General features: G+C 46.4%; 1 protein-coding gene and 1 long non-coding RNA gene across 2 annotated transcripts; both read right to left on the reverse strand.

The window, feature by feature from the left end:
- Nucleotides 1–374: 374 nt before the first annotated feature.
- Nucleotides 375–18,442, reverse strand: DYNLRB1 (dynein light chain roadblock-type 1). The gene is made up of 4 exons (XM_082432274.1): nt 18,293–18,442; nt 10,608–10,683; nt 4,404–4,571; nt 375–733 (listed from the first exon to the last, which is right to left on the reverse strand). The coding sequence occupies exons 1-4, from the start codon at nt 18,293–18,295 to the stop codon at nt 690–692; spliced, it is 291 nt and encodes a 96-aa protein (XP_082288400.1). The 5' UTR covers nt 18,296–18,442; the 3' UTR covers nt 375–689.
- LOC309646208 lies at nt 1,715–4,397 on the reverse strand. Its single transcript, XR_014255220.1, has 2 exons — nt 3,468–4,397; nt 1,715–3,399 (listed from the first exon to the last, which is right to left on the reverse strand). It is a non-coding gene; the product is annotated as an uncharacterized lncRNA (long non-coding RNA).

The following is an 18,442-nucleotide window of genomic DNA, read 5'->3' on the forward strand; positions in this document are numbered from 1 at the left end:
CATTCTTGAGAACCCAACTTCCTCATCTTTAAGATGGCTTTACCACCCCGTCTGTAGGGAACTATGAGGATGATATAAGCCACACCTGGTACTCAACAAATTTCACTCCTTTCCTTTCCTTTCCTCAGTGAAGTGTAGTTGAAAAAAAGCTTTCAAAACATTGGTGGGGGTGAGAAATGATAAAAGGGGTGGCTAGGGACTAGAGGCCCAGAAACCAGGACACCAGTCATGAACCAGGTCCAGCTCAGGCAGTGTGGCCACAGGTGCAGTATGCAGCACAATCCACCACGGGGGCACCGGGCTTGGCCTTCAGACCACGTGATTACACAGGAAGGGAGGCCTTTTCAACCTAGTGTTTAAAGACACACGGCAGGGAAAGCGTTCTGGTTATTTTTAGTTAAAGAAAAACAGCCTTTTCCAAGGGCAACAAAGTGAACTCAAAGTCAGAAGGAAACAGGGTGTGTGGGCTTCTCACAATCTCTTGCTCTGTAAACCTGGATGGGATTTTCCTCCTGGAAAATCAGGTGCGACTGGCCAGCAGAGGGATGACTTTGGTGGGGCAGGTGGAGCTGCAGCCGGGTTGGTCTGAGAGGGCTCTAAGAGGACTTCCATGTCAGTTGACACGATTAACGCTATTATTCTTGAGGGGCATTAAATTAAGGAATGACGCAGGGAGCCAAGAGAGCGGCTTATTCGGTTGGATTCTGAATCACAATCAGGAAATAGTCTTTATCTGCAAAAGAGGAAAAATGAAAAAACAAATCACTAAATGTAAAATGGGAGAAAAACACACCACAAAGCCAATAAATCATTAAATCACCAACTGTAAAATGGTGGTGGGGCAGAGAGGGATAAAAAGCATCAATACTCAGGCTGCTTCCAATTGCGGGAAAACAGAAGATAAACTTGCAGATTTCCCGTGGGGGCTTCTGCACATGTGGCTGCCGCGAAGCGGGGCCCTCACCCTACCCAGCAGTGGTGCTAGGCAGCGCATCCTCATTTCTTTCTTTCTTTCTTTTTTTATTTGGCTGCGTCAGGTCTTAGTTGCGGCATGAGGGATCTTTGTTGAGGCGTGCAGGATCTTTCCTTGCGGCGTGTGGGCTTCTCTCTAGTTGTGGCATACGGGTTTTTCTCTTGTTGAGGCGTGTGGGCTCAGTACTTGTGGTGTGTGGGCTTAGCTGCCCTGCGGCATGTGGGATCTTAGTTCCCTGACCAGGGTTCGAACCCGCGTCCCCTGAATTGGAAAGAGGATTCTTAACCAGTGGACCACCAGAGAAGTCCCCGCATCCTCATTTCTAATCTTCCCAGTACCAACAGGGAGGTAGGATTATCACGTTTTTTGGGGTAGGGAAACTCAGGTTCAAGGTTTCCTACAGCAATGGTTCTCAAACTACAGGGTGTCGGAATCACTTGGAAGGCTGTTTAAAACAACACTGCTGGTCCCACCCCCAGGGCTTCGGACTCAGTGGGTCTGGGGTGGAACCCGAGAATTTGCATTTTTAACAAGTGCCCGGGTGATGCTGATGCTGCAGGTTCTGGAAGAACCACTAGTTTAAGGTTACCCAGCTAATTAGTATCAAAGATGGAATTCTAACCTCAACCCCGCTAGTCTTGGGTTAATGTCAGTTCTGTCATAAGTTCAGTTGCTAGCTTTCCAGAGCCTTCTGGAGTAGAAAATTTCAAAGGCGCCAGGTCACAGGGGTCCAAAGCTACCTGAATTTCAGCTCTGGGGATCCAGCCAGTCAGAAGGAATGTCCATCATGAAATCATAGCAAGTCCAAGTCCTCTGGGGTGAGTCTGACTGCCTCTCACTTTATAAAAGAGGAAATAGGAGAAGCGGGGTGTTTCAGCTTTGCCCACTTAATAATCAAACTGCAAACATTCACCAAGGCTTCCACGTGCTGGCTCTGGTCAATCACTTCTCATACAGCACCTCAATGAATCCTTGAATCACTCTATGAGGCAGGGCCCAGTGCTTTCTCATTTTTACTAATGAGAACACTAAGGCTCAGAGAATTAAATGACTTGCCCAAGCCAAGGCAAACATGCCAGGTGGGGTAGCGGGGTTTGACTCAGATGCTGAATGCCTCTGGTCTGCCCCCTGCTGAACATGTGAAAAATGGCAGGACCTTGGCCATGTCTGCTTTGTGTCTCTTCAGATTCAAGCCTAAAGCTTGCTTCTTCCCATGACGATGGACATCTGGGAACGAACAGATATTATATGACTAAGTTTCATGGCTAAGCAATCTGTGTAAGTGAAAAATCACTAATAAAAATAGAAATAATTAACAAGCCACCGATAAAACTGATAAAAACAGATACTATTAGCAATATCAGTGTCTTTTCTTCCGAATAATCAAGCTCTACATTCAATAATAGCACTCCCAGTGCTTTGTGGGAAGCAGTGTGTTAAAGCTTGATTACACTGTGTTAACTCAGCTGTTCCAGAGCAGACATTCTTGGAAGCTTTAAGCCAAGAGATGCTGTCCACGGAGAGTCTGTCGACTTGGAGACCACATAATTTGTCCTTGCTTCACATTGTGAGCTTCCAGGTGGGGCACAAGGTCTGCTCTGATTTGGAGGGTTGGTAGCCTAATTTTTAGGGGAGTGGAGGTTTGTCTGTAATCACACAGCATGAAGTCTTGGGAGGGATGTGAGTTCAAATCTGATTCCAAGCCTTTCTGCCCAAACTCGTGCCAACATACTCAACCAGATGAAGCATCTCAGAATACCAGAGCAGTACCGGCCCCTACTAGACACTTTACAGATGTGGAAACAGAGGTTCGGAGGAGTTCTGTGATTTGCTAAAGGTCATGCTCGTAAGAGGTGAAGCCGGGAAAACAGATGCTGTGCCTGCTGCAGTCTATTTTCTCTGACAGAATCAGAGACCTCATCATTGGTTGGCATGAGATGCATTAGACAGTGATTAAATTGATAAACAGTGTATGTATGTTTTTGGAATAAATGACTCTGAAGTTATCCTAGGTTCTTATTTGTGACTGACCTGCTCTGTCCCCACCCCTCTAGGGAGTGTCCCCAGGAGACTGTGGGCCCCTGTGACTGGCTCTATGGGTCTCTCCTTCACATCCTTCCAAGCAGCTCAACTGGACCCGAACAGGCCTGGGAACAGAACCAATATTGCTCTGCTGCAAGGAGTGGTTGACCGCCATCAAATACCTCAGAATTCTGCAGCCAGCCTCCTCACCACCTGTGTTGCAAAGCCCAGGGGCAGTCAATGTCCCAGCCTCCCCACTGCCCTCTTTCATCCAGGCCCCCAATGACAATCCTATCACCTCCTGCCTTAAAAAACCTCTGCTCACAGGGTCAAGTCCATGCAGCTGAGTTTGGCGTTTGAGGCCCCTTCTAAACTGGACCAAACGTATCACCTCACACTCCTTCCTACACATATCCTGATGCCCTAGACAAGCTGCACTGCAGCTGCCTCCATCACCATGTGCACATTTAACTCAGGCACACTCAACCACGGGGCTCAGCCAAAAAGGAGATGGAGGGGGAGAAGTAACTGCAAAAACAGTCCTGGAGGATCTGTCTACCACTCCAGGCCGTGTGTGTGAGTGAGGTGAGGCAGGGCAGGGCAGGTGGCCCTGCTGTCCCTCCTGTGGTCCCAGTCCTCATGGGCTCCTCCCACGGTAAGCATCTCATCACCCTGAGAATGATCCTAAGACCTAAGACAGGTATTGTTTGCACCACACAGTCCCCAAGTGCAAGCCAAGCACTTCACGTGAAACAAAAGCAGCAAACTCTTCCAGTGCTGGAGGAAGGGCTGTCTGTATGGGGTCCAGAGAAATAGGACTATCGTTTGGAAGTGGGCAAATTAACATTTTTTCAAGGATAAAATAGTGCATGGTGTTTTTGCCTCACACTTTGGCTTAGAAGCGCTGAATTCCTTTTTCTTCAAGAGTAGCTTTCCCACTCCCAGCACCCCCAAGCCCCACCCTGCTTGCTTACTCTTCACCTGTGCCCTCAAGACTCAGCTCAAGTGCTCCCTCCTCTGGGAAGCCTTGGCTGACCGCCACAAGCAGCCACAAGCAGCCCTAATCACACCCTCCTCTATGTTCCCAAGTGCTCCTTGAATTCCCCCACATCAAGGTGAGGATTACACTGTGATATGCTTATATGTCTCTCTCCCCCATGAGAACATAATTCCCCGCTGTGGCCTAGAACCCAGGACGGGGTCTGGCCTAGAGTCACTGTGAATGAGTATTTGTTGGGGATGCCAGCTGGAGACAGGCCAAGCGGTGAGGCAATCAAATCTGTACCTTCTGCTCTTCAGGCCTTTCTGTGGAACCTATGGAGACATCCATGTGCTAAGCCGTCCTGATAGCTAGAGAGCACGCACTGTGAGGGTCTGCTCCTAAGTGGGGATGTGGAAGACCCCTTACCTGGTGCAACCATAATTTCATTTTTCTTGGAGCGAATTCGAAGGAAGGTGAGGTCATTCTGGGGGTCAATTTCACGCACGGTGCTCCGGGCCTTCAAGATGAAGTTGTGCATGAGGTTGGCGTACTGTGTGGTGGTGGGATTGTCCATGGTGCTCTTGATGGGAATGCCTGAGGGGAGAGGAGACAGAGACTGAGCAGAACATTGGGGTCCCTTTCTGCCCAGCTCTTAGCCCCACACCCATAATTCTAGAGTCTAGACTGGCAGTTAACAGTCAAAGCCCACTATTTACTGAAAGCTTGACAGGCAAGTGTTGAGCACTTGAAATATGTCAACACCAGTCCCCAGAACTACTCTAAGGGCGGAGTCACCATCTTTACTTGCCAATGAGGCAACAGAAACTCTGAGCGGTGAGGTGGCCTGCCTGTGGTCACACAGCAGGTAAAGAGAAGCAGTGGGGTCAGGATTCAAACGCAGGCCTGTTGGCTCCACTGCCAGGCTCCTTTCACAGGGCCACATCGTACTGGCTGGTTTCCAGCAATAGAAGGAGAGACTATCATTCGTAACACTTAGAACAGAAACAAGGAGAATACCTCCTACAAATCTGTAAATACTAAAAAGTAGATAGAAGAAGAAAGGTCAGCCCGTGTCAAGATAGAACCATCACTGGTGTTTTGCTCCAGTTCCCACCAAGGAAGGCTTAGGGCCCAGTTATTATTATTATTTTTTAAAATTTATTTATTTTTAATTTATTTTTATTTTTGGCTGCATTGGGTCTTTGTTGCTGCGTGCGGGCTTTCTATAGTTGCAGTGAGCGGGGGCTACTCTTCATTGCGGTGCGTGGGCTTCTCATTGTGGTGGCTTCTCTTGTTGTGGAGCACGGGCTCTAGGCACGCGGACTTCAGTATTTGTGGCTCGCGGGTTCTAGTGCGCAGGCTCGGTAGTTGTGGTGCACGGGCTTAGATGGTCCGCGGCATGTGGGATCTTCCCGGACCAGGGCTCGAACCCGTGTCCCCTGCATTGGCAGGCGGATTCTTAACCACTGCGCCACCAGGGAAGCCCAGGGCCCAGTTATAAACACACTGTCTATACACATGACTGTGCCCCCAATTTAAAGCCTGTTTCTCTGTCTGCAAACACCCTTGTAAACAGCATTGCTACTGCTTCCCACAAGTGGCCATTCCACAGGGTTAATCATTCCCCTGTTGCTGGGTACTAAGGCTGGATTTTTTACTTAATTACTGTGCAGTGAACAACATCCTGCAACAAGCCTTTTCTGTTTTGAGGACTGCTTCCTTGCGATGAACTATTAAATGGACCTCCCTCACTGGAGAGTGCCTATTGTCATGGAGGTGAGGAAGAGGGCTCAGCTTGAGCCACCTCAGGCCACGACTGGGTCATAAGGTGCCTATGAATCACTGTAACATGTCAGCAGAAGGCTCCATCGATGAGGCCGAGTGCCCACAGCTGACAGGCCCTTGTGACAAATGTGGCCCAAGTGGCTCCCCACACATAAGTGGCTGGATTTGGGGTCCAGGACCCTGCTATCTGGCCCATAACTGACCAGCCAAGGGATCAGCCAAAGACAGTAACCCTCAGGCCTACCCATGAGTGGCAAGAAACTGATCCAACCCTGTCTTACTAGGGTAGAGGAACACGAGAGTGGGCAGAAGAGGGCATGGTAGCAGGAGAAGCAGCTGAGTCAGAGAAGCTGGTTTCAGCCAAGTGGAGTTATGAGAACAGGTTGTAGTGATCGCTTGTCTTTAAGGGACAAGATGACCAGGTCACCAGGGCTGCTGTTGGGTCCTGGATGGCAACAATGTACCCACCAGGGCCCCACGAGGCCTCATTCAATAGTGGAACCTTCCTGAGGTTGTCAGTATAAGCAGCTGGGGAGACGACTGAGCAGGAACTCTGAAATCTGATGACCTGGGCTTATACCCCGGCTCTGCCCCTTCATGGCTATGTGGCCTTACACAAGTGATTTAACCTCTCTGAGCCTCCATTTCCTCATCTGTGCTTCAAAGTGCTGCTGTGAGGATTAAATATGGATTAATTCATTTGAGAATATTTAGCAACAGTATGCATGTAATAAGTGTTGATTTATTATCAACATCACCCACACAGTAAATCCCATCCCCCAGGAAACTTGAGGGGCCAGTCTCGAGGCCTGGCAAAGTTTGGGTATCAAACTTCTTGACCTTCTTTTTACATACCACAAGGCCACCTTCTCTCAGGTCCCTCTGCCTGGAACTTTCTTTCCCTCCCCTATTCTCTCCTGACTCTCACTGTCCCTCATGTCTCCATCCACCCCCAGATGTGGTCAGTGCCCCCATTCTACAGTCCCAGCACCATGCAATTGTCCTTCAGAGCAGTTAACTCGAGTTTGGTATCACACCTTTATGGAAGTGATCATTATGTTTGCCCCCCCAGCAGACTTTAAGCTCCCTGAGGGCCAGAACCAGGTCTGATGTGCTCACCAGTGTCTTTAGAGAGACTGCATTAAGCATTTATGGCTGTTGATAAATGAGTAGACACAGGTGTACTTCTAATAGTTCAAATACTGTCATGGGACCTCCCTGGTGGTCCAGTGGCTAAGACTCCATGCTCCCAATGCAGGGGACCGGGGTTTGATCTCTGGTCAGGGAACCAGATCCCACATGCCGCAACTACGAGTTTGCACGCCGCAACTAAAGATCCCGCAGGTGGCAACGAAGATCAAGCATGGCGCAATGAAGACCCAGCGCAGCCGAATAAATAAACAAATATTTAAAATAAACAAATACCCCAAAACCCTCAAATACTGTCATGAATGTGATCACATTTCTGCCAAGTGAGAAACTGTGTAAAGGAGAAAAGAAACTAACTTCTTGTTGGCTCACTTTAAAAACAAAAGAAAACACAGAGCTGGCAGGGTGGGGATGGAGGGCAGGGACCAAAACTGGGGATAATTTCAAACAAGGACAAGAGATAATTCCAGATTCACAGGATGCCAGAGCTGGGGAACACCTCACAGACAGCCTAATGACTAGGCTGCCTATTCTAGGCCTTTGCCCTCACAAACGGGCACTGTGCAGCCCACAGAAGTGGCTGGTCACCTCGAAGGCATGATTTCTAATCCGGGGCTCAGATCTGTCAGGTTGTATAGCCAGGTCCTCTCACCAAACCCACCTCTATCAATCAACAATTAAAAAACATTAACAAAACTTAACAGATGTTTATTAAGCACCAACTTTGTGTCAGCATTGTTGCAGGTGCTGGGGACACAGTAGTGAACACAAGAGATAAATCCCTGCCCTCAGAGAGTTTACATATTTGAGTCTTTTATTTTGCCCTGTGTGGGTAGCAGCAGAAGATGGCAGGGGTTCTGGAGAGGTACAAATAGAATGTTCCTTACATTCTTCTTTCTTTTTTTTAAATAAATTTATTTATTTATTTATTTTATTTTTGGCTGCGTTGGGTCTTTGTTGCTGCTCGTGGGCTTTCTCTAGTTGTGGCGAGGGGGGGCTACTCTTCGTTGAGGTGCACGGGCTTCTCATCGCGGTGGCTTCTCTTGTTGCGGAGCAGGGGCTCTAGGCGCACGGGCTTCAGTAGTTGCGGCACGCGGGCTACAGTAGCTGTGGCTCACGGGCTCTAGAGCGCAGGCTCAGTAGTTGTGGCGCATGGGTTTAGTTGCTCCGCGGCATGTGGATTCTTCCTGGACCAGGGCTCGAACCCGTGTCCCCTGCATTGGCAGGCGGATTCTTAACCACTGCACCACCAGGGAAGCCCTGTTCCTTACATTCTTGGTTAAGTCTGCTTAAACTCACACTTTTATTATGAAACACCATTTAAATGTGGCCAAGGCTGAGACGTCAACAGGCAGTGGCAGGTGGTTGGTAAGTGACTGGGACAAGAGCATGTCATGATTTTAGGGGCGGGAAGCAATCCCTCTGGGCTGGGATGGTCAGGGAAGGCATCCTGCAGGAAGAGGCAGCTGAGCTGAATCATGGGGGTAGGAAAGCCTGAGAGGAGTAATAGAGGTCCCTAATACAATCATCCTTAACTGATCACCTCTAATGGAAGTCTTCAGAGGGCTTAAGGGTCCCACAGAGCAGTGAGTTCTGACCACCTCCATCTATGGCTGGGTGATCTCGGGCAGGTTACCTCACTGCTCTCAGCTTCCAGTTTCTCATCTGAAAAACGGGCAAACATCCCTGCTTTGCAGGGTCACTGTGTGAAATGTAAATGAGAGACTGAAGTGGGAGCTCCGTGAATGGAACATAAATTTAAAATAAATAAACAAAGGGACTTCCCTGGCAGTCCAGTGGTTAAGGCTCTGTGCGTCCACTGCAGGGGACACGGGTTCGATCCCTGGTTGGGGAACTAAGATCCCACATGCCACGCGGCATGGCCAATAAATAAATAAACAAAGACACACACACAATAATTTTTAACATTCACATGGCATTTACTATACATCAAGCACCGTTCTAAAAGCTTCCCTTAGAAGAAAGTAGTATGACTGTCCACATTTTACAGATGAGGAAACTGGAACAGAGAGGTTAAGTGACTTGTTAAGATCATACAGTTGATAAGTAAGTAGGGTCAGGATTCAAACCCAGGCAGTCTGGTTCCGCATTCCATATTCTTAGCCACTGTGCCATACTGCCACATTAGTATACAAAAAATAAGTGCTCATCATTAGTATCCAAAAGGTGGTAAGCAGCTGGGGCTATATTTTCCCAATGAAAAAGCTCAACTTTGGGGGCAGTTTTAAGGCAAGAATGAAGCCTTGTGGTTTGGAATACTACTGGAAGCCTAGGGGTCCCAGCTGGGGAGTCAGCCCCTGGGGCTGTTCCCTCCCCATCTGGGGTCAAAAATGTCCAGTCCCAGAAGAGAGTCTCTTTCTGAGTGACATACAGTCTTTTGGGTCTCGGAGCAAGAAGCTCCCTGTAGCAAGGACCAACCACTCCATTTGGGGCAGCTCAGTTCTGAAGAGGAAGGGGAAGCCTCAGGCCACCCGGTTGATCAGTGGTGGACCCGAGCTGCCTCCCAGTGTCCTCTGGGCTCCCCAACCTGCTGCCTCCTTTGAATGCAATGACCTCGTGGTTTAATTAGAGTCTGACAAAGCTGGGGAGCACACTCTGCGTGGCTCTGGGCTGGCCAGGGTCTGACGACTTGGAAAACAACATTCTGAGGACATGCCACCTTCAATTTGTCACCCTTGGTGACTTTCATTCTGCTCTATTTAAGTAGGCACTGTTGAGAATTCTGCCTTTCCAAAACAAGGCCCAGAATGACAATGCATACACACAGAGGCTCTCAAGGAGCCTCAAGCAAAGCAGAGCTGACTGAATGCACTGGATTTGAGAATTGGGGGAGCCCAGCTGGGTGACCCTGGACATGGCCTGGGACATAGTCCAGCAGCCACCCTCTGGTCCTTCACAGCACAGTGTGGGAGAAAGAGCACAAGTGCATTCAGACAGACCTGGGATGAAATCTTGGCTCTATAATGGTAGGTGAATCAATTAAATTTCTAGACTCACTCTTCTCCACCGCAAAATGGAGACAACAGAGCTGCTTCAAGGGATAAATGAAAAAATATGTTTTGTGAAGCACCAGCCCATGGCCTGGCACAGAATAGATGTGTGATAATGTTAGTTCCCTTCTTCACCATGTCTACTGCAGAATGAGAAAATTAGCATCTGTACTCTTCTAGTTGTTGAAATAATGTCCCAGAAAACTATAGGCCCAAATAAGTTGACAAGAGTATTATCTAGCAAAAAAAAGTAGAAACAGCATAAATGTAGGATGGTCAATAAACATTGTACCAGCAGTTAAAAATTTTGCTTATGTAAACCACAGAGCAAAAAAAAAAAAAAAAAAAGAAACCCAAACAAACAAAAACTCACGAATAAAACATATGCAAAAGAGTAACAACTATAATTATGACCAAGAGAAAATGCACCTGGACAAGGGCTGAAAAAGTATGGCATACTGAAAAGTATGATGTGTCAGGGCATTGGGATAGAGTGGATTTTTCCTTTTTTTAAATTTAGAATTCTAGTAATAGTGCTTGGACACAAGAGGTGTTTAAAAAAAAAAAAGGGTGAGAAATAGATCAGGTAATGAGAGGTTTAGTAAAAAGCAAGTGTTATGCTCTGTTGGGCTGTTTTCTGGGGGCCTGCCTGCACTCAGGTCATGGCTGGAAGAAGGGTGTGTACCTTCTGTGTTCACCACGATGATTCCCTGCACGCCCTTCTGGCTCTGAAGTCGCTTCAGTGTCTCCTCCACCTCTGCCTGCCAGAGAGAATAAGACCAAGGTTAGGAGGGGTCAGGAAGGCTGGATCAACTCCCTCACAGCCCTGGCAGATGAAATCACACATTCCAACGACAAACAAGTAACACCCAGGCATGTGGCACTTCCTGAAAGCTCCCCAGGCCTATTTTGAATGGTCCCTAGGCCACCACCAGCATCTAAACCATCATCTTCCCAGTATGGGGTGGGGCTGTGCTCCTGGCCCTTTGCCCATCAGGGGCCCTTTGCCCCTCAGCTATTGGGGAGCAGAATTCAAATACCATTCCCAGGAGTACAGACACATCCATGACTCACATATTTGGTACAGCTGGGGGACAAACCAGAGGACTCCAATGATTAAAAAAAATCCAAATAGGAGTGTCTAACAGGAAGGAGACATTCCAAAGGAAGCAAAATGATCCCATGAGGATAGACTCAGTGACCTAATAAGCTGGCACCTGAGACAGGGTGACACGTGGCACACAGCCATAGCAAATGCTGAGGAAGGGGCTCATTAATCCTGCATCTCCGGGTGCTAGTCTGGGTGGGATACTCTGGCACATGGAATTTGTAAACAGAGTGGACAATCAGACTTTCGGTTCTCACCTTGCCATGCAAGCCCTTCTCTATTATTATTCCCATCTCTTTTACCCTTTCATCCACTCTCCACCTACATGTCCATACCTCCCTGTCTCCACATCTTTTTACCCGAACAGGGCCTCTTCTCTGCTGAAATCCAGCAAATTCTTCTAGACCATCTAAGATATCACCTCCTCCATGAAGCCTTGACTGTACCTCTCTGGGGATGCATTAGGTACTGCTTTACTTGGAGTCTCTATAATGGTCTGCGGAGTAGGGGCTCAATAAATAGCTGCTAAACTGAACTAGGTCTAACTCTTCCTGTGGACGGAGACTGGCCCGAAGTGTTTGTTCTCAGGAGGTCCCTTCTGTACCCATCCAGAATCTAGTCAGAAGCTCCTCACAGGCTTAGAGTCATACTATGTTGGAAACAGAGGCTCTGTTCACCAAGAGAGTGGTCCCCCACCCTCAGGGGCTAATGAGTTGGCCCGGGGGGAGGAGCTTCTAAACAGTGGATGGAGATAGCACAAAGATTGTTTTTCTAGTAGGCACAGGCCTCACAATCCAGTCACTGCCACCCACTTCCCAATGACATGTGAATACTCTCAAATGCCGGAGGGAAGGGCACACAATTTCCTCCTACAAAATGGCAGCCTGATGCCTCTGTAATCTGGAGCCTTGGTAAAAGGACAGGGCTAGCTATGTGGATGTGAGAGTATAATACAGTGGGTTATACATGTATGAGATCATAATTCATTCAGCAGACTTTCAGTGAGCTCCTACTACACACTATTCTGGAGAGGAGTGGTAAAGTATGATAGTGGTCAAAACTACACAGTACTCAATCTGACCTGGTAACCCTCCTGGAAATTCATCCTAAGTAAATAATCCAAAAGAATTAAAAGAACACAGCAGGATGTTTGCTGCAGTGACATCTGCAATAACAAAAAAGCAGGAGGAGCCCAAAATGCCCAGTAATTAGGGAAAAGGCCAAGGAAATTTTGGAATGTCCGTTCACAGGAATATAATACATACATTAACAACGGGGATCAGAATGTTTACACCACCACAAAGAGAAAGTGCTGCAAGACTGCATACACATGAAAACAAGAAGAGGGCTAGAAGGATTATGGAAAAAAACAAAAAGCCACACCGAGAGCAGAGAAGTATAGATTAGGTTTTAGTTTCTTTCTTTCTTTTTTTTAAACAGCCTCTTTTACTCTATTATATTGTTTCTATTTTTTATATAATAATTCCACATATATATCTATTTATTTGTTTATTTATTTGGCTGCATCGGGTCTCAGTTGCGGCACACAGGATCTTTTGTGGCGGTGCTCGGGCTTCTCTCCAGTTGTGGCTTGTGGGCTCCAGGGTGCGTGAGCTCTGTAGTTTGCAGCATGCAGCCTCTCTCCTTGAGGTGTGCGAACTCAGTAGCTGTGGCACGCGGGCTTAGCTGCCCCGCGGCATGTGGGATCTTAGTTCCCCGACCAGGGATCGAACCCGCGTCCCCTGCATTGGTAGGCGGATTCTTTACCACTGGACCACCAGGGAAGTCCCTATTGTTTCTATTTAAAAACATTTTTTAACCCATCTCTCTGTGTATCCAAGAGATCAGACATCTCTGATTTGGGAACTACAGGGCTCTGACATTCTCAACATTATGAGAATAAGAATATATAGGAATAAGTAGGATGGCAATTTAGGACAGCTCAAACAATCTGCAATCAAACTGGGGACGGGGCAAACTAAAACCAAAGATGCCAGAATCGAAGTCCAAGATACCCCTGGAGATTGGAAAGTGAGGCTGAAATGAAAAAGATGAAATTTCATAAGACTGCTATTCATTCAATAACTATATGGGAAACTTCTATGTGCCAGATGTTGTTTTAGGCCTAGGGATGCTTTATTGAACAAAATACAACAAAAATCCCTGCTCTCATGAAGCCGACATTGGTGGGTGGGGGGAGGGAATCAGACATTTAAAAAAACATAAATAAAATACAAATGTCAAATACAGAAGGGATGGGGGATCTGGAATGCAGGGGCCGATGGCAATTTTAAACAAGGTGGTCAGAGAAGCCCTCACTAAGGTGATAGTTGAGTAGAGATCTGCAAGGAAACGAGGGAGCTAACCATGCAGACTTCTAGGGAGAGTGTTCCAGAAAAAAAGCAAAGGAGCCAGTGTGGCTGAGGGCAGTGAGTGGCAGGCAGCCAGATGAGGGAGGGAGCCAGGATCAGACTAGGTTTCAGGGGCCCTCACAGACCAGAGTAATGACTTTGGTTTTTAACGGGGAGGGTGTGAAGAGCCACTAGCAGGTTTTGAGGCGAGCAGTGACAAGATCTCTTTCAAAAGGATGGCCCTGGCTGCTGTGTGGAGAGTGGACTGCAGGGGGCAAGCACAGCCTGCCGGAGCCCGGGCCTGGCATGTGCTGCTCCTTCTGAAAGCAGCAACCTTCTCTCCCTCACTCAACCACTTGATGTAACTAACTCCCAACTCTTTGGACTCAGCTCATGAGCCTCCTATGGGAGGCCTTCTCTGACACCTGCCCCTCTTCTAGGTACCCACGCACCCTGACTCCACAGCACTTATCACAGTGGAGTGTAACTGCCTGTTTTGCATCTGTCTCCTCCTCCAGACCCAAGGCACCCTGGGAGCAGGAACCTAGACTTTGTAATCCCAGTACCTGGTACAGTATAGGCTCAATAGATACTTAAGGAACAAATAAAAACCATTTCTACAACTATGTTTTACAAAAATCAACCTTTTTAAGTACAGTACCCAGGGTGAAAAGGAGCTAGGGTTTAGTTGATCCTAAATTTAATGAGAACCAACTACTGAGATCTGGCTGCTTAAAAAGTAAACACACTTACCAAGAAAGGGAGAACATACACATATACAATGACCAACTCAGAATCTGCTACAGGTCAGATATTAGGATGAATGTTTTCAGACACGTCTCATCTGAACCTTCCATGGTTAGTATGATCTCCATTTTACAATAAGAAAAACCAAGGCTCAGAAAGGAGAAGAGTTTTTGCCCAAGGACACACAGCAGGTCAAGAGAAGAGCTGAGGGACTTCCCTGGTGGTGCAGTGGTTAAGAATCCTCCTGCCAAGGCAGGGGACACGGGTTCGATCCCTGGTCTGGGAAGATCCCACATGCCGCACAGCAACTAAGCCTGTGCGCCACAACTACTGAGCCTGTGCCCTAGAGCCCACGAGCCATACTACTGAGCCCGAGTGCCACAACTACTGAAGCCTGCGCGCCTAGAGCCCGTGCTCTGCAACAAGAGAAGCCACCGCAATGAGAAGCCCTCGCACTGCAACAGAGAGTAGCCCCCGCTCACTGCAACTAGAGAAAAGCCCAAAATGCAGCCAAAAATAAATAAATAAAATAAATAAATTTTTTTAAAAAGAGAAGAGCTGAATATACCATTGACCACAAATGATGAGGTCCCAGTCCTCAGGGAGCTCACATTTTGGTGGAAGAGACCTTCAAAAACAAATGACCAAGATTCTTGCAGGGTACAGGGATGGGGGGGTGGGGGACAGGAGGATGCTACTTGACGAGTGTGGTCAGGAACACCTGAAGATGTAATCTTTAAGCCAAGAACTAAATGATGAGAAAGAAAAGCACTCCACGCAATGGGATGAAAGCAAAGGCAGTGAAGTGGGAAGGAGTCTGGCATGTTCAAAGGAATAAAGAGAACCAGTAATGCCAGGGTGTTTGATTCTTTGCTAATCTGACAGGCAAAACCCAAGTAATAGAAAGCCAACTTTTCTTTAATGTTTAAGAATTATCAGTGAGGTTCATCAGAAAAATAAAAAACTAAAAACTTACCAGTGAAGTTAAAGTGGAATTTGCTTGCATCTCTCCTTTTTTGAGTCTTTTGATTTTTCTACAAATCTTATTGATTTTCAAAAACTTATGTTAGAAATATTAGACTTTTGTCCATCATATAAATTACACTTCTCCCACTTTTCAAATGTAACCTTATGATTTTTTTCAATAATCAGAAGTTCAAAATTTTTATGTAGTCAAATTTAATAAAAATTTTTTCTTGGAAGACTAGAAAATAGCTTCTCCAATCTGACCCCGACCAGTATGGTGGGGCTAGGCCTGGGTGAGTGGGGGTCATGAGGTCTAGAGGAGGCACTGCACACCTGCTTTCAGGAGATAATGCTTAAAACAAACTTCAAGTTCAGCCCTGAGGAGCCAAGAAAGAAAACAAATGATGCCAAAAAGACACAAGCAGCAACAGAGACATCTGCAGATGGGAAAGGAGTCCTAGTTAGGCATCCAAGTCATGCCACCTTTGTCTTTAATGTTTGTCATCCCTGCAGTGCTAGCCAACTGGTACCAGAAATATCTGAGTGGATATTCTGGGTCGGCTCACATCACCAAATTCCTGTCCTGCTCCTAGAGACAGCCCAACTGGTATCCTCAGCACCCTGACTCTTTATTACTATTAACATGGGTGTCTGCATCAGAGAAGGGTTCTCTAGTTCCCAGCTGCATGTTGCTGACAGACAAAACACACACACACACACACACAAAACAAACAAACAAACAACAAAAAAAAACAAGCAGCAGTAAAACTCCAGGATTATTCATTGGTTTGGCATAGGAGGGATAACCATCTGAAGCAAATGATTCACAAAGGAACTGTGACCAATTTGACTAATAAGCATGAAATTTTTAATTGCTGTAAAACAAAAATGAATTAAAAGGAGGGAAAAACATTTGCATCAAACAGAACAAAGGAGTAATTCCAAAATATCACACAGAATGATTCTGTTTTTGAACGCTGGCAGTATTATGGCAAAACTGGTACGAAGGCAATACGACCTTTTGGGAAAGCTACAGGACAACACTATTGCGAGAACCATAAGTGCTGGTCCCCTTGCCTCAGAAATTCTTTTCCTGAGAATTTCTCCTAAGGAAATAAACTAATAAATTAAAAAAAAAGACAAAGAAAACAAACTCTACGCATTCAGAGACATTCATCACAGTGTTATCTCTGTTAATGAACTAGAAGCAACCCAAATGTACACCAGGGGAATGATTTGGCAAATTATGGTAAAAATATTTCATTGACTATTACGTAGTTACTAAAAATGATTCATTACAAAGATGATGCAGCAACAAAGTTATATGGCTTTGGACATTAAAACAAACAGAAACAAAAAACTAGCAGGTACAGCTTGAAAAATAAGCATATGTGAACAAAGAGGAAGGAGAATGTACAAAGATGAAAATACTTGTGTGATGGAGTAAAACTGGATGCTAATTATGGATGATTTTTATATCACCTCACCATCCTAAGGGGCAATTTGTCAGTTTCTACCAAAATGTTGACATATGCATGCCAGAAGTACCACTACTACATAACACTAACATAAGTGCAAAAAAAAAAAAAAAAAAAAGGACAAAAATAATACTGCAGCATTGTCTGGATTGAAAAACTGTAAACCATCTAAATGTATATACTGCAATAGAATATGAATACAGTCCTTTAAATGAAGTAGATTTGTATTTATTGACATGGAAAAATATTTGATATCTTTTAGTGAACAGAGTAGGTTGCAGAATGAGATTATCTATATATATTAGCCTAAAGTAAACTTAATATGTATAAATACATATGTTCCAGTTTCATGTAATAAACAGGCTATATATAAATGTGCTTATGCACTAAACAAACCTGGAAGGAAACACACCCACTGTCAACAGTCATTACCAGAGGGAAGTGAGATAGGGACTACCTACACTTTCTACATTACATACTTTGGTACTGCTTGAATTTGTTAAACTGTGCATCTAAATATGTTTTGCTTTTATGAATATAAACACACAACAGCATGGTACAGGTTGCAGGAAGCTACCATTTGTGTAAGAAAAAGAGGGGGCATATATACATGCTTATATAGATATATTAATAAAAGAAACTAACAATGTTTCTGAAGGAGACTGAGGCTGGGTGTCAGGGTTGGGTGGGAGATTTATTTTTCACTTAGATCCTTTCAGATTATTATTATTACTTTTTTTACTGTAAGATGTGTTAAAAATTTTTTTAGTTTAAAAAGTGATGTGAAAGATGAAGTTACTTCATCTATACTATAAACTAGCTAACTATATAAACCAAAGTATACAGCTAAACTATATAAAGCAAAAACTGAAGAGAAAATGACTAATAGGAGTAATATGCCTAATTATAAGTCGTCACCTCCAGGTCACGGCACTGTTTCTTATTGACTTTAAATTGTTGAATAAGATTTCCGAAAACCATTCACATGATTTAACATTTAAAAGGTCTTTTCAAGTTTTTTACAAGTTAGGAGGATTAAAAACACAAGAAAACAAACCTGTAAAGGCGTAAGGAGCCCACAATTCTAGCCAGCAAGGCAGGAACCCCAAGGGTGGATCCCGCTCGTTTCTGACTCATGCACCATGTCCCAGAGTCTCGAAAGAACCACAGGGACAGAAAGGCAGCAGTCGAGCTTCTAGGGTTCAAATACACCTCCGCCATTTCCTGGGGCAAGGCACTTAGCTTCACCAGGCTTTAGACTCCAAGTATGTAAAAGGGGGATAATGGTCGTACCTACTTCACAGAGCTATGGTGAGGAGGAAGGGCAGGGTAGGTAAAGCGCTTAGCAGTGCCTGACACGAATTAAGCTTCCCGGAAGTGTAATCATTATTGTTGTTATCTCGCAACAAGGCCCAGGATGCTAGGAGGCAGAGGCCTGTGGGTCTGCCTCCCCATCTCCGTCAATCCTTCGCCGAGGCCCAAGCAACTGCTTCCGGTCTAGGGAGAGCGGGATCCGGTGTCCCCTCGGTCTAGCCTGGAGGCCCGCGCCGCCCGGGTTCCGACCTCCAGACAACTCGGCCCCGGCCCCGCCCAGCCCCGCGGATGCCCAGTCCAGCGCTCGGAGCCGCCCCCGGAGGATGGAAGGCCAGGCTCAGGGTGTTGGGAAGTCGTGCTCGGCCACCTCCCGGCCGCCTGCCACAAGCTCCCGGCAGACACTCACCATCTCGGACCGATCCGGTAGCTCCGCGTAGCCAGCCCTCAGCCCAGTCCCGCTGCCTCTCTGCGCCTGCGCACAGCCCCCTGTCAAGGCGGACAGCCTCGGTAGCCTATCAGAAGCCAGCGTGGGACGGCTGGGAGGGAGGGTAGGCGG

This window comes from Balaenoptera physalus (genome assembly GCF_965194825.1).
Source record: "Balaenoptera physalus genome assembly, chromosome: 16".
Taxonomy (NCBI): Eukaryota; Metazoa; Chordata; class Mammalia; order Artiodactyla; family Balaenopteridae; genus Balaenoptera; species Balaenoptera physalus.